This window comes from Lepisma saccharinum, chromosome 8, assembly GCF_977018435.1.
Source record: "Lepisma saccharinum chromosome 8, izLepSacc3.1, whole genome shotgun sequence".
Classification (NCBI taxonomy): Eukaryota; Metazoa; Arthropoda; class Insecta; order Zygentoma; family Lepismatidae; genus Lepisma; species Lepisma saccharinum.
In genome coordinates, this window is record NC_139236.1 from 45,275,093 (window position 1) to 45,290,401 (window position 15,309).

A 15,309-nucleotide genomic window follows, 5' to 3' on the forward strand; every position below is an offset into this window, starting at 1 on the left:
TCCTACACCCTCGATTTCGGTAGTGAATATTTTTTTTAGGAAGATTGTGTGTTGCAAATTGTGAAAAACAAAATTCTGCAGCACGGAAACAAATATTTACGAGTGTACAGCCGTTTAAAGTTGTGAGGTAGAAGTCTACTTGCGGCCATGTCAGTTTCGTAGCAGCCACCCGCACCCGTACCTATGGATATATAACAGTCGCTTTTTTCAGGGTTAAACAAAAAAAAAAAATCATAGAAACTGTCCACCGATTCTGGGCTCTGCCCCTGGGGTAATTGACTTACCGCTACCCTGCCTCCGCTCCGGCTACCTGCCTTTTTCTATAGATTCCCTTAAAGAGCATGTTAGAACCTGCCGAACATTATTTTTCGACAATTTACTCAAACATTAGGAAAGTACCAAAAAATTAAACATTCACAATCAACAATTCATTCATAAGAAGAAAAATAAATTGTGTGGACGTGCGCCTGTGACATGAATCCATGATGGAAGCCCTGCAAAACCGTAATGAAGTTACGTAGGTAAGGAATATTAATATTACAAAAATGTAAGTTTCATAGCACGTAGATCTCTAAAAATTTCCTTCCGCGCTTCTTTTCCCAACAAGAAGGGAAAAATCTATAATTGACTATTTCATAGTAGAGAGAAATACGATGAGAAAGATAAGAGATGCCAGAGTCAAAAGAGGGGCGGAAATTGGGAGCGACCATAAGCTATTAATAATAGAAAGAGTAGTACAAAGAAGTAGAGTGCTAAAAACTAAAGGAAAAAGAAGACAGGAAAAACAAAATAAAATAAGAGTAAAGGCATACAAATTAAAAGATACAAAAGTTAAAGAAAAATATCAGCAACTAATAGAAGCAAAGATCCAAGAGAAACATGAAAAGGAAGCAAGAGATGTAGATAAATTGTGGGATAAATTTAAGAAGATTTTGCTACAGTCTGCAGAGGAAAGCTGCGGGACAACATACATAGGAAACAAAATGAAAAGAAAAGAAAAAAAAATGAAATGAAAAGAACGGCATGGTGGACAGATGAGCTGAAAGAAGTAGTCACGCACAAGAAAATACTGTGGAAAAATTACCTATCAGTTAATGATTTAGAAAGCTTCGAAGAGTATAGCAGTTAAAAAGAAAGTGTTAGAGGCTAAAAAGAACTTGTGGAGAAAATTTGGGGAAAGTATGGAAGAGAACAGCTGAGAAAATCAAAAACTATTCTACAAAGTTTTAAAGACCATGAGAAAAGATAAAGAAAGCCCATTAAAATACATAAAAGGAAAAGATGGTAAACTAAGAACAAAACCAGAAGAAATCATGAAAAGATGGAAGGAATACTTCGAAGAATTGCTGAAGGATGAAACACAAACTAACAGGACGGAGGTTCAAACAGGAAACGAAAGAACAGAAGATACAGAAATGGAGGATGAAGAAGAGGAAATAAATGATATCAAAGTAGAAGAATTAAAAGCAGCATTAAAGAAAATGAAGTTAGGTAAGGCTAGTGGACATGATGGTTTAACACCAGAAATACTTAAATACATGGGAAATGCTGGAGAGAAACTGTTTTTGAACCTACTGAATGTTTTATGGGAAAAGAAAACTGTACCGAAGGAATGGGAGATATCAGTAATAATCCCAATCTTCAAGAAAGGGGATAATAGTGAATGCAGAAACCATTGGGGAATCTCATTGCTCAATGTGACAGGGAAGATATATTCAAGAATCCTGGAGAATAGACTCAGAAAATATGTCGAAGAGCAATTGGAAGAAAGTCAAGCAGGCTTTAGACCAGCAAAAAGTGTATGAGACCATATTTTCACCCTCAAACAAATAACAGACAAGACAATAGAATACAATAAAAAGGCACATGTATGTTTTGTAGATCTACAAAAGGCTTTTGACAGAGTTCCTTGGAATGAGATATGGAAATCTTTAGAGAAGAAAGGAGTGGATAAAAACCTAATAAAAGCAATCCAAAGCTGGTACAAAGGATGCAGATGCTACGTGAGGACGAGAAACCACCAGTCAGAGGAATTTGAAATAACAGGAGTTAAACAGAGAGATAAACTATCACCATATCTATTTATAATCCTATTAGATGAGGTAATAAAGGAATGCCATATAAAAATGAAACAATTTCATGTAGGATACTGGAATATGAAATCAATTAAACTAACAGAGCTCATATACGCTGATGATATTATACTAATAGCTAATACACAGGCTAGTTTACAATATAACCTAAATATTCTTAATGAAGAATTAAAGAAAAAGAATATGGAAATAAATACGGAGAAAACTAAAACAATGATAATTAGCAGAGAAAAGACAAACCATAAGATAAAACTGAATAACAAACCTTTAGAACAAGTGACAAATTTCAAGTATCTTGGAGTAATTATAAACAGTCAAGGAAAAGAAGAGGATGAAATAAGAGATAGAATCATGAAGACAGGAAAGCTATATCAAATGATAAACCGAGGATTTATAGGCAAAAAAGAAATATCTACCCAAACAAAATTCACTGTATATAAAACAATTTATATACCAACACTTACATATAGCAGTGAAAATTGGACAATGACTGGAAAACACCTGCAAAGTGTACAAACAATGGAAATGAGGTATCTTCGAAGAATAAGTGGGAAAACCAGGAAAGATCGGATAAGGAATCAAACCATCCGGCAATCTTTAAATGCTCAGCCACTACAAGAAACAGTTGAACGTAATCAACTCAGATGGTTCGGCCATTTGAGCAGAATGGGTGAGACGAGACTGTCAAAGCAGATATGGGAAGCACGTCCACAAGGAACAAGACCAAAAGGAAGACCAAGAAAGACATGAAATATGAGTGTCAAAGAGATTTTGGAGAAATGAAGCATAAGATGGAAAGAGGCACAGGAAATGGCGATGGACAGAAACGTCTAGAGAACTCTCTGTAACCCCTCGACACTGGCAGGTAGAAGAGGACGCAACTAAGTAAGTAAGTAAGCTAGTTATAAACACCCTTTCTTAGAAGAAACTTCATTTTGGACGAAAAGATTTCAAATGTGGTAGAAATCGAGGGTGTAGGATTTCAGGACGCAGCCCTAAACCTGATCTGCCTAATCTAACTACAAAATCATTAAGGGTTATTAACAACATTCTAAGGGAACTAACCCTGCTAACCTAAATACGAAAGCATGTATGCATTGAACAATTTCTACATCTTGCTCCAAACATGTTAGCCTCAGATAAATCATCGCAACTAATTATTTCGTGAGTATAAGCAGTAGCATAGAGATTACAGAAGAGTCCAGAATTGTAAATTCTTGCCGAAATCTCTGTTCACAGGACGTAATACAGTACATAATTATAATACTAAGAGACATGATCTTGACTGTGCATTTCTTAACAGTATGCAAAAAGACACTGAAGCAGGGCATGAAATTTCAAGTTTGAAATCAGTCGCCGGACTAAAATCTTTGGTCGCCACTATTTTATATTGATAAATAATAAAAATATGAGCAATTATTAAATATTAATGTTTGTGTAGCGCTGTCGTTCTGCACTGAAGTACCACTTATCAATCGCAGCTGCTGGGTCAAACTCTGACAGGGAGGATGGGGGGGGGGGGGGGTCCGTTTACGGAAACTCTGAGCAAATCATCCAGTGTCTCGGTCTTCAGAGAGTTCCTGCAAGTAGTGTTGAGTCTGTTGTGACAGCTGAAACCTCCCTCACATGAGGCTGTGCTCACTGGTAGAACAGCACAAAATGTCAAAATCTGGAGCAAGTTGGGGAATCTTGCTGAACACTCTGCACTGTGGATCTTCTCCAGCGTCTGATTCAAAGCTGGAGAATTAAACAAAAGTTTGTATTCTGTCCACTCTTCTGACAGAACATCCATTTTCTCATTATAAAGGATCGAGTTAAAGTATATGTAGATCTTCTTATTTCTTCTATTACAAACTGAAGAATATTTTCTTTGGGAGGTCAACCCAAGGTGTCGAAAACATGCATAGATGCAATCGCATGTGTTGACATAGACGGCAATGTTTCTGTGATGTACACCTTCGCATTGTTAATTAAGTTTCCTCTAACAGTCTGAAACTCTTGCACATCCATGATCTTCCCTGAAATGGATACATGGTCCAAGAAATCTTGTTCGCTTGGTCCAACATTAGATTCCAGGTCAGCCAAAACTGAAATACAGTGTTCAATTCATTTTCAGAGATGAAATCAAAAGATTCTTATTTTGTAGTGCCATGCTTAAAGGGTTCAATTTCCAGTAGAAATCCAAAAGGAAGTACAGAAGTTTAACAAATTTAAATTGCTTCAAACTTTTCAGCAAATCCTTAGCTTTAGCGCCATCATTGTCTTTTCTATGGGCCACCTGTTCAAGATGGGTCACAACAGCTTTGCACGATTGCAAGAGAGCTCTTTTTGCACGTTCTTTGCTGGCTAACCACCTAATAGTGTGGATATCACTTAGTTTTAGAATTTCTTCTATAACTTCTGCCGTTTCTCTCAAGAGGTGAAGTCTTGAGGCGTGTTTGACACACATTTGAAACAACGAAATTTTAGTCGCCAGCCCAAAACTTTTGGTCGCCGATGGCGACCTGGCGACCGGAAATTTCGCGCCCTGCACTGAAGTATGTGTTAACAGGGATAAGTAATTAGATATCGAACCATGTCAGAAATGCCAGTGCACCATGACAAAGTCGGAACTTGCACTCTCGGAAGTATGTTACCAGGCACGAATAAAAATCGAACCATGTAACAATAAGGCCCAAGTTCCTTTTGTTTTATTGAGATTTCATCATGTTACAAATGCAATTCTTGGTAACAGTTCGTTATATCGGAGACACATTAAAATCGAATATGTTGTGTTTCGCATGGTTCGTACTTACCAATTGTGTATTGCGGAACATAGTTCAAGGTGCCATTATGCTTTTTACACGAAAACAAACACAATTTTCCACATACAGAGTGATTTTTTTTTATTCCTTTCTTCACATCTGTAACACACAATATGGCGGGAACATTTTGACTCAAGTTGTGGGTATGCAGTGTTTACAACCTTCTTCACCAAAAAATACCTACTATCATGTTCGTCACGTATGAAAATTTTACATTATGCACGGCTAGCTGACGGATAGCCCCACGAACCATTCCCAGGATAGCCTCACAACCATTTCCGATAAGGTTAGGTTAGGTTTGGTTGGGTTAGGCAAGCACAGTGAAGAAAAAGGGGTTGGAAACACTGACAGGGGCTTACGTCATCAAACGTATGCAGCATGCAGTTCAGGTAGCGAAAGCAATGCCAATTGTGCGTCAGTGAGCTATTTCTCTTGAAAAATACATGATTTCCCAGTCAAATATATCCATGATGAAAGAAAATACCTCGACGAACGTTGGAAAGCTTGGAGAAACTCATTTCCGTTAGTTCCTTATATCAGACACACATTTCTTCATTTTTACAGAAGAAACTACTTACGGAAATGAGTTTCTCTAAGGTTTCCAACGTTCGTCGAGGTATTTTCTCATCGTGGAATCTATTTGACCGGGAAATCATGTATTTTTCAAGAGAAATATCTCACAGAAGCACAAGTGCCATTGCTTTTGCTACGTGAACCGGTTGCTGCATACGTTTGATGACGTAACCCCTGTCAGTGTTTCCAACCCATTTTCTTTAACTATGCTTGCATAACTAACCTAACCTAACCTTATCGGAATGGTTCGTGGGGCTATCCGTCCATAATGTATAATTTGCACACGTGATGAACACGATAGTAGGTTTTTTCAGTGAAGAAGGTTGGAAACACTGCATATCCACTACAGTAGTCAAGTTTTGCCCGCCATATTGTGTGTTAAGGAAGCGAAAAAAGGAATAACAAAAATTACTCTCTATATGAAATATTATGTTTGTTTTCGTGTAAAAAGCATAATGGCACCTTGAACTATGTTCTGCAATACACAATTCGTAAGTATGAACCATGCGAAACACAAAATATCCGATTTTAATGTGTCTCCGATATAACAAACTGTTACCGTAGTTTCTTCTGTAAAAATGAAGAAATGTCTCAGACATAACGAACTGTTACCCAATTCTTAGATTGTTCGATTTCGATGCATGTCTGTTAACACTGACTGCGGAGTTTTAGCGGTTACTTAAGATTTTGTTCAATATATGCTTTCATGGTTAGGTTAGGCATTCAGGTTTGGTTTTCTTAGCATTAAAATAAAAGTCCGTGGCAACACTTTACTATAGGGGTGACGGATTTCTTACTTTTTACAGGAGAAAGTACTTACGCAAATCATTTTCTGTAGTAAAGTAGTACCGCAATGAACACTGTTTGGACTCGAAAAAAGTTATTTATGAATTTAAAAATTACGTTACGCAAGCATACGCGCTTCCCATGGACAAGATATTCTCTGTCGACAAGCGACAGTAAACATTGTAGAAGAGTGGGAATGAATGTAAAAGTAAATTGGAACCTTAGTAGAATGCATTTACCGACTTGGTACTACTTTAGGAACAACTGAAGATGACCGGACCCCTCTCTGATTTTCTTCATATACTCACTAATTGAGTCGTCCTAATCATGAATCTGAAGTTAAAAGTTGTCGGAAACGTCTAGAAATTGCAAAATAAGCGAAAATAAGGCGTTAGTTTTCGCAATGGAAACAGTCGATGTTAGCGAATTTTTTTGTTTCACAAGCAAATATATATTATTGATACTACCACGACACCAAATTTTAACTATGTTTGCCTAACCTAACCACACGTCAATGGTTTGTGGGGCTAGCGTCAATGGTTCGCAATTATTTTGCAATTTCTAGATCCTGATACTACCATGACACGAAATTTTAACTATGTTTGCTTAACCTAACCGAAACTAACCTAACCACACGTCAATGGTTCGTGGGGCTAGCGTCAATGGTTCGCAATTAATTTGCAATTTCTAAAAGTTTCCGACAAATTTCAACTTCAGATTCGTCATTAGCAGGCCTCAATTAGTAAGTATGCCAAATATGAAGAAAATCGGAGAGGGGTCCGGATATCTTCAGTCATACCCTACTTTACTACAGGGGTGACACCTATAAATCATTTATTTTACACTTTTTTCCATTGCTAACATACTATTCTGGAATGCGGAACATTTCTTTAGGTGGAATAATGGGCAAATATCTGATATCCCCCGAACAAATTTCTTCAAATTTACAGAAGAAACTACTTACTGAAATCAGTTTCTGTAGCATTGTCGAAGTTCTTGGAGGTATTTTCTCTCGCAGAAACTAAAAACTTCACCATAGAATTCTGCAGAACAAGAAATAATCACTTGTTATGTAAGGAACTTTCATTTTCTGTAACATTATGCCGTTGTTTCCATTATGTACGTGCAGATGGCGCAAGCGTCGAAAGTCATGTGGTCTCGCCAGTGTTTTCAAACGTGCCTTTTCTTTAAGAGATTTTTTTAAAACTATGTTTACTTAACCTAACCTTGCCGGAATGGTCCATGGGGCTATCGTGAATGGTTTTTGGGGCTATCCGTCAATGGTTTGTGATGACATAATGAACACGAAAGTAGGTATTTTTCAATGAAGAAAGTTTAAACACTGCATACCCACTCCAAATCGACAAAACACAAGCACGACGCGCGATGATCCATGACGAGTGAACGCCACATTGTCTGTTACCCAAGCAGAAAAAGGAAGACAAATAATGACTCGTAATATGAAAAGTTGACACTATTTTATGGAAAAAGGCATAACTTCACCTTAAAGAATCTTCCGCAATGCAGAATAGGTAAGTATCAATGCTAAAATTAACAAAATAAACGAGTGAGAGGTGTTCGGGCCTTATCGGATAATTACCAAATAATGAATTTCTAACTAAAATAATGTCTATTTCTTACATTTACTAGTACTTACTGTTACTCGTTATTTTTGATTCTGTAACACACATTATGGCGATAGTGTACTGGTTCATCGTGCATTGTGAGAGTGTTTAGTCGATTTATGCAAGGTTGCAACCTTGTTCACCGGAAAATACCTACTTTTGTGCCCAGATTTGAAATTATGATAACACCTCGCAACCAAAAACCATTCACGTTAGCCCCACAAACCATTTTCCGTAAGGTTAGGTTAGACAAGCATAGTTAAAAAAAATTTTGGTACTAATCTGATATTCCCCGGACAGATTTCTTCATTTTTACAGAAGAAACTACTTACGGTAATAAGTTCCTGTAGCATTGTCTAACATCTGGAAGGTGTTTTGTGTGATGTGGGAATGTTTCATAGCGGAAATTCAACCATTGACGCATAGCCCCACGAACCATTTCCGGTAAGGTTAGGTTAGGTTAGGTAGGGTCACGTACAGGTTACAATAGTTAAAAATTGGTTTCGAAAAAATATGCGTATCCCCACACACCATTCTCGCATAGCCCCATGAACCATTGACACATAGCCCCACAAACCATTTGCGGAAACGTACATTCTTCATTTACAAAAACACTTTAAAAAAAAAAAAAAAGAAAAATAGCAATTACTTTGATCAAAAAAACGTGAATACACGTTAAAGAATGTTCTGCGAAGCACACATAGGTATGTACAAATGTTAAAAATTGACAAAACGATGAAGTTATAGGTCTCTGGGGAATATCAGATTTTAACCAAATTATTTAAAAAAATTGAAAATACTAGACACGTCATGTTATAGTGAAAACACGGCGAGGTTTGAAACACTGACTATGGGGTTTACGTCATCTAACACACAGAACATTGTGCTCTCGTGCAGAAAGCAGCAGAAACAGCGTGTCGGACTGAGATTTTCGCAGAAAACAACATGCATTCGCATTAAAATGGATCAAAACTACATTCACGAACTTCCACACCGCCACAGAAAATGACTTGCACAAGTACTTTCTCCTGTAAAAAGTAATAAATCCGTCACCCCTATAGTAAAGTGTTACCTTCGTTACTTTAAGGAAAGTTCAAATTTCGTGCGTTAATAATTTCCAAAATTCTAGCATAATTAGTCTTTGTGCTAGGAGAAATCATAAAATAATCGGAAACGTTACCAAAAGTAAAATGTAATCGATGCGTGAGTGTACCAGGACTAGTTCGGAATTAAACGATCGGAACTTGGGCCGAATTGAGCATGTGGGACCAACTGATAACTTTCTTTTTTTTTTTTTTTTTTCATATACGTATATATGTGTAGAAACCTAACTTCTTGCCTAGAGCATCTAGGCAAAACATCTTTCAGTAGCCTATTAATAAACACTGTAGAAATGTATGTATTTAATTCTGCGTATTCTTACCTCGTGCCAATGTCAAAGGTTCACCTACACTTGCCATTCTGATAAATTATTTTCAGCAATTAGTATTAATATTTTATAATTTAAAATGTATTACATCTGTTCCACTAAAATGATTGTTATTTTCCAGTAGCAAAGAAGCACAGATTACTATCCTATCCTTCTCTTACAAGGGTTTTCCTCTTCGCACAACAGTTTTGCTACATTGTGTTCTGACATCAGACGAGTAATGCCTACGAGCAGGCACGTATCCAGAGGGGGGGGGGGGGCTGAGGGGGCTCGAGACCCCCGAAAGTTTTAGGTTTACACTAGATAAAAAGAAGTTTTTGATTTCTTGTGGTGTGAAATAAAATAATATGACAATAATTTAAGGAGAGAAATAATTATCGAGGCAAGACGGAGAATGTTCCGTAACCCTGTTATTGATAATAGCACGTATCCAAGATGGGGCACAGGGGGCTAGACCCTCTACCCAGGAAATTTTTCACACGTTAGATAAAATTAGGTTTTTGTCTTCTTAAATAATGTGAAAATAATGTAAGGAGAGAAATAATTATCGAGGCAAGACGGAGCATGTTTTATACCCCTGTTATAGTTAATGGCTCGAGCCCCCCCCCCTCCCTCAGGAAATTTTTAAATTTACACTAGATAAAATTAGATTTTTGGCGTCTTGAATAATGTGAAGATAATAAATTTATAAATCTGAGAGAAATAATTATCGAGACAAAACGGAGAGTGTTCTATAACCTTATTATTGTCAATAGCACGTATCCAACGTTGGAATCAGGAGGCTCGAGCTCCCCTTCAGGATTTTTTTCTGTTTACACTAGATAAAACTAGGATTTTTTCTTCTTGAATAATGTGATGATAGTTTGGGAGAAATAATTATCGAGACAAGATGGAGAATGTTCTATAACCCTGTTATTGTTAATAGCACGTATCCAAGCTTGGGGTGAGGTGGCTCGAGCCCCCCCAGGAATTTTTTTTATTTTACACTAGATAAAATCAGGTTTTTGGCTTTTTGAATAATGTGACGATGATTTAAGGAGATGACAATTATCGAGGCAAGACGGAGAATGTTCTATAACCCTGTTGTTGATAATATTGCACGTACACTTTTCTTGTGCTTTCGGTGTTCTCGCAGCGCACTTGAGCACTATGTAGATACTTGTCAGCATTTGGAAGCTGCACAACAAAGGTAGCGCCACACTTAGGGCGATTCGTTGTAATTTCTAATCTCTGGAAGTCGGGAGGGGGTACGTTCTTGAATGAGAGAAGGAGTCAACTATTGGCAGTGACGTGCGGTGACGTCGACACTTGGGGTAGCAGTCAGTGGCGTGCTCAAGGGGGGGGGTTGGTGTGAGTCACACCCCTCCTCTCTTTAGGGCCAGTATTCCTTCAAAAAAGAAGAATGTCAATAACAGGAAAAGATTGCAAAATTATGAATGAGTACTAGAAAAAAGTACACGTAACCCCCACCCACATTCGAAAATAAAAAAAACTATTTGATTTGACTCTAAGCCAGAGATCCTGGGTTCGAATCTCGGATTGGCCATTTGTGTTCTTTGTGTGTGTTCCTTCATCTATTTTGTTGTACCAAAGGTGGCGGAAAAGCGAAGTAAAATAAACCAATTTGAGCAATCAATCAATGATTTGATTTGATTTTTGTTACTTAGCGTCGCTTTTTTGTCACATTTGGTTAATTGTGAAGATGATACGATGAAACTGATGAAGGGACGAGCATAGGGAACGCCCATGCCCGGGTCGGGGTTCGAACCCGGAACGCCTGGTGTGATAACCACTCCCCCTCGCTTGGTTGATTTGGTGACAGGAAACAAAACACAACACACTTTTTTGTAGTTTCTTCAATGATATTCATTTGACTTTTTGAGTTCTGAGATACATTTTTCATTCCAAATTATTTCATTATTCACTGCAACACATAGGACAAGAATGCGCACTCATCACGGGTTCGAATCCTGGCCTGGATTGTTCATATGAGGTCCCTTCACCAATTTCATCATATCATCACTCAATCCTCATTTTCGCGATAACCAAATGTGGCAGAAAAGCGAAGTAAAATAAACCAAACCAACAACAATATGAACACGCGTTCTTTTGCCCAAATAAATACATCCGTATTTATGACTGTTACAGGCCAATATATTAGTATATTTAAATAAAACACTACTAAAACGAGAGTCAGAGAGAGCCTGAGCACATATTTGTAATTTAATCATTATATATTCCATATTTGAAAAAGAAAAAAAAGAAAGAAAGCATAACATTATTGTCTGCACATAACACGTTCCCATTTTATAAATAATAAAACTACATCCCATATTATACATACACACATATTGTACAACGTGTAAAAGGTTGTGTAAATACAGAGAACATAAGTACTGCAGAAAATTTTACCCTGTGTTCTTTAGAGGATTTACAAAAAAAAAATATGAGAAACCAATCCCCTATCTGTCCTATAGGAGATAGACTGGGGGACCTGAAAGCCTGGGCTTTCAACCATTGCAGCGGGGTGCGTGGGGGCAAGGGAAGTAGAGGTAGAAATCTTCCTTTTCCTTGGGCCGGCCGTTTCTACCTGGAAACTGGCCTGGCTGAAGAAGAGCGAGCTAGGGTATCCAGCCTGCTTTGCCCGCGGAGAACACCGATGGACGAGAAGTGCGTGGAAAAGAAGGTGTTGCATATGAGCTGTGGTGGCTTTAACAAGACAATAAATATTGTGATTTGAATATAATTCGAGATGTGAGATTGATTGATCTATCTCTGCTAGACTAGCTACTCCTCAGTGCACGTCACTGACTATTGGCGATATTAACGAATCGTTTTATCTGCGGAACGTTCTAGAATATAATGAGGATATAAATACGCGGATTCAATTTTTCGGTTGATCTGTACAAAGAATCGGTTAATGAGATTTCAGAGGTAAGTGTGACAATTCATACAGTCGTTGGTGATCAGATCAGTCAGCGTCCTTTGATTGCTTTATAGGCTCTACCAGGACCCAAATCAGGGCTCTACCAACTGAGCCACCTAGCCATCCTTGACTTCAACCGATTTTTCTTTAAAATGTCGACATATTACATGTCCTGTGTATATCAAATCGTAAGGTGTTGCCTGTATAGTGAACAAGCACAGAAAATATAGGAGAGAGGAAAACTGAGGAGCATTCCCACCGGTTGAGGATAATTTTTTCTGTGGTGAACAAGAGCTACTACTTCTTGGTGACAATGACAGTGGCCTAATAAGGGGGATTTCACAAATCGAAATTAGGTTTGTGCGGCCTTTTGTGTCGCTACGGCATGAAACGTTGCTGTTGATTAGCCCATTCCAATCGACATGTATCGCGTGTCCCTTCGGTCTGAAACCTTCCTAAGTCTTGAAAATCCAAGTCACAAGGATGGAAAATTAGGGTCTTGTTAAGGTTAGGTGTGAAGGCAGGCAGACGACAGCACCCTAAAGGATCATATTCAAACCTGCAGGAAGAACGCATCTTACTTCAATTTCCAATACGATGATAAAAACTTCTGGTGAGTTGATTTTAAAAAATGTCCGAGATAAAGAGAGGGGTGCCCAGGATTTTCGGAATGGAGAGGGGGAATACTGGGTCAAATGGGGTTATTACCTCAACAAACCTCCCTTGGGCACGTCACTGGAGATAAATGAGTAAGCATTTCATCATACTGGGAGACGAAACATTAGATGTGTTGGGAATGGAAGGGTTTTCACTGTGCATTAATTGTTTCGTGATCCACTTGTATTCGAGAAGACTTCCTTTGTTTCGTGCCGATATATGACAAGACAGCGGAAGCTGTGACAGGCATTTTTGAACACTTGTGAGTGCTAAGGCCTGAATCTGAACAATTTGGTGGGTTTCGGCTTTTATAAGAGCTGAAAAATGGGAGTACAAGACACGTTAGTGGTGTTCAGGCTCGAATCAGAGAGAAATATTCGAGAGCCAGTGGCGTGCCCAAGGGGGGGTTGGTGGGGGTTATAACCCCCCCTTTTGGTCCAGTATTTCTAAAAAAAGAACGTCAAAGGCAGGAAAGTATGGCAAAATGAGGACTGACTACTTAAAAATGTACACATGACCCCTCCCTTTTGAAAATCCTGGGCACGCCACTGTCGAGAGCTGTCTGCGTCCAGTTCGCAGCCCACAATTTGAATCTCGCGTTGTCGAGTGGATTGTCCATCCCGTGCATGTGTAACAGCTTCGTAAAAACACTCAAAGACACCATAGATGTTTTTATGTCTGATGAGATGAAATGGACAAACACACATACTGAGATGGTTCCGGCACACAATATTAATGCGTGGAAACAGAGGAGTTGAGTGGTAAAAAATGTTCCGATTTCACGTTATGGCAACGATTTAAGAGATAGTTGTTCCCAATTTTTTATTTTTTTGCCTCAACATTATGACCTTAAGCCTTGGCTACCAAGAGAAAGTAAACTTTCCTTGCAACGCCCTCCGCACCCCCCCCCCCCTTGCCCCGTTTTGGAACCCAATTGACACCTCTGGTCTTAAAGACGCAATTGTGAGGTTCTTACTATACCCCTTAAAAAAATGGTGTTGAGCCCCCCCCCGAAAGGAATTCCTGGATACGTGCCTGCCTACGAGGTTAGGATAAGTTCCATTAGCATAAATACAATGAAAAATTATTATTTAGGCTAAGAGAACTAGACATGGCTAGCCTAACATAACAACTTACGCATTCAGCCTAAAATGAAAAAGGCTTCTCCCGTGATGTCAGAACAAAAGGTTGTTCAAGTGTTGTGCGATAAGTGAGACCCCCCCCCCCTCCTCCAAGTCGCATTTGATGCGTCAGGAGTGAGCGATATGGTGCACACCACAGACTAGAAATGAGGTGCACACAGTGGCGTGCTTCCGTCCGCTATGAATGAAAGAAGTACCCGGGTAAAAAGCCAATGTCAATATTCGGCGGAAGAAAATAGAATAATGTTGCGTAGGCGAACAGGAGGCTGTGTTTACTTTGGACCAAATACGCCAACTTAAGATATTTTTTTTGGGGGGGGGGGGAAAGATCGGCACAAACAATACTTTATGTAAATATACATAAAATGTATCCTTCTACGTGAATTTTGGGGGGGGGGGGGCACAAAGTGCCTTCCCGCCAAGCACCTATGCTTTGGACACATCTAATGGCGTAGCGGCTGCCCCCATAACGCACTGGAGGATGGGTGAGGTGCAGGGTCCTGTGCTCTCAATGACACATGCTCTGAAATTTTGACCTGGTTTACCTCAACAATTGGGTCCATGGCTGTCTAGTCGGTATGGTGTCAGACTGCCACATGGGACCCACATTCGATTCCTGGGGTGGGTGATATAATTTTCTGGCCTAATTGTCCCATCATAAACCGGCTCTGAGGTTCACTCAGCCTCAAATGGCTACCTGGGGACAAACCTGAGGGGTAAAGGCAGCCAGAGCATGGTGCTGATCACATCTCCACATCTCCATGATAGAGAATGTTAAGAAAATTTTACGAAATGTATTTTTATTTACCCCTTTGTGACCCTACAGGTGGCCTTGGCGGCCAATGTTTACCCCCTCCTAAAATTTCCATCCAAGGTTGGGGGGGGGGGCAACATCCCCCTGTAGTTGCGCCACAATATATTCCTGCCCTTCTGCACTCATTTGTCAACGTCATTAAGAGGGCAATAAATAGGCTCCGAGATACATTTTGGTTAGTCATTCGGAGACATTAACAGTACAGTAGTCTTTTTTCATGTATCCAATGTTTTTCTTCCTAACAAAATTTTAGTTAGTGGAAGGATATAAAATAATCTTTGGCCCACCATCTTCATATGTCTATTTGTGAATTTTATATGAAGGCTACATTTAAGCCAATACCCGACTACCACATTGTTTCCAACACTTATATCACTGGTGCAATGACACAGGTGTAGAACAGCTCCTGAAGTGGAAAATATTAGCTGGGGGCGATGCTCCTATGATTTAACATGGTGAC

The 15,309-nt window shown here is 39.0% G+C and overlaps 1 protein-coding gene across 1 annotated transcript in view; it reads right to left on the reverse strand.

The window, feature by feature from the left end:
- veli (L27 and PDZ_signaling domain-containing protein veli) overlaps positions 1-9,488 on the reverse strand; it is a 30,705-nt gene extending 21,217 nt beyond the window's left edge. Inside the window, exon 1 of the mRNA XM_083127449.1 lies at positions 9,305-9,488. Coding sequence (XP_082983575.1) covers positions 9,305-9,341 — 37 coding nt within the window. The 5' untranslated portion in view covers positions 9,342-9,488. The remainder of the gene's footprint in view (positions 1-9,304) is intronic.
- Positions 9,489-15,309: the final 5,821 nt, after the last annotated feature.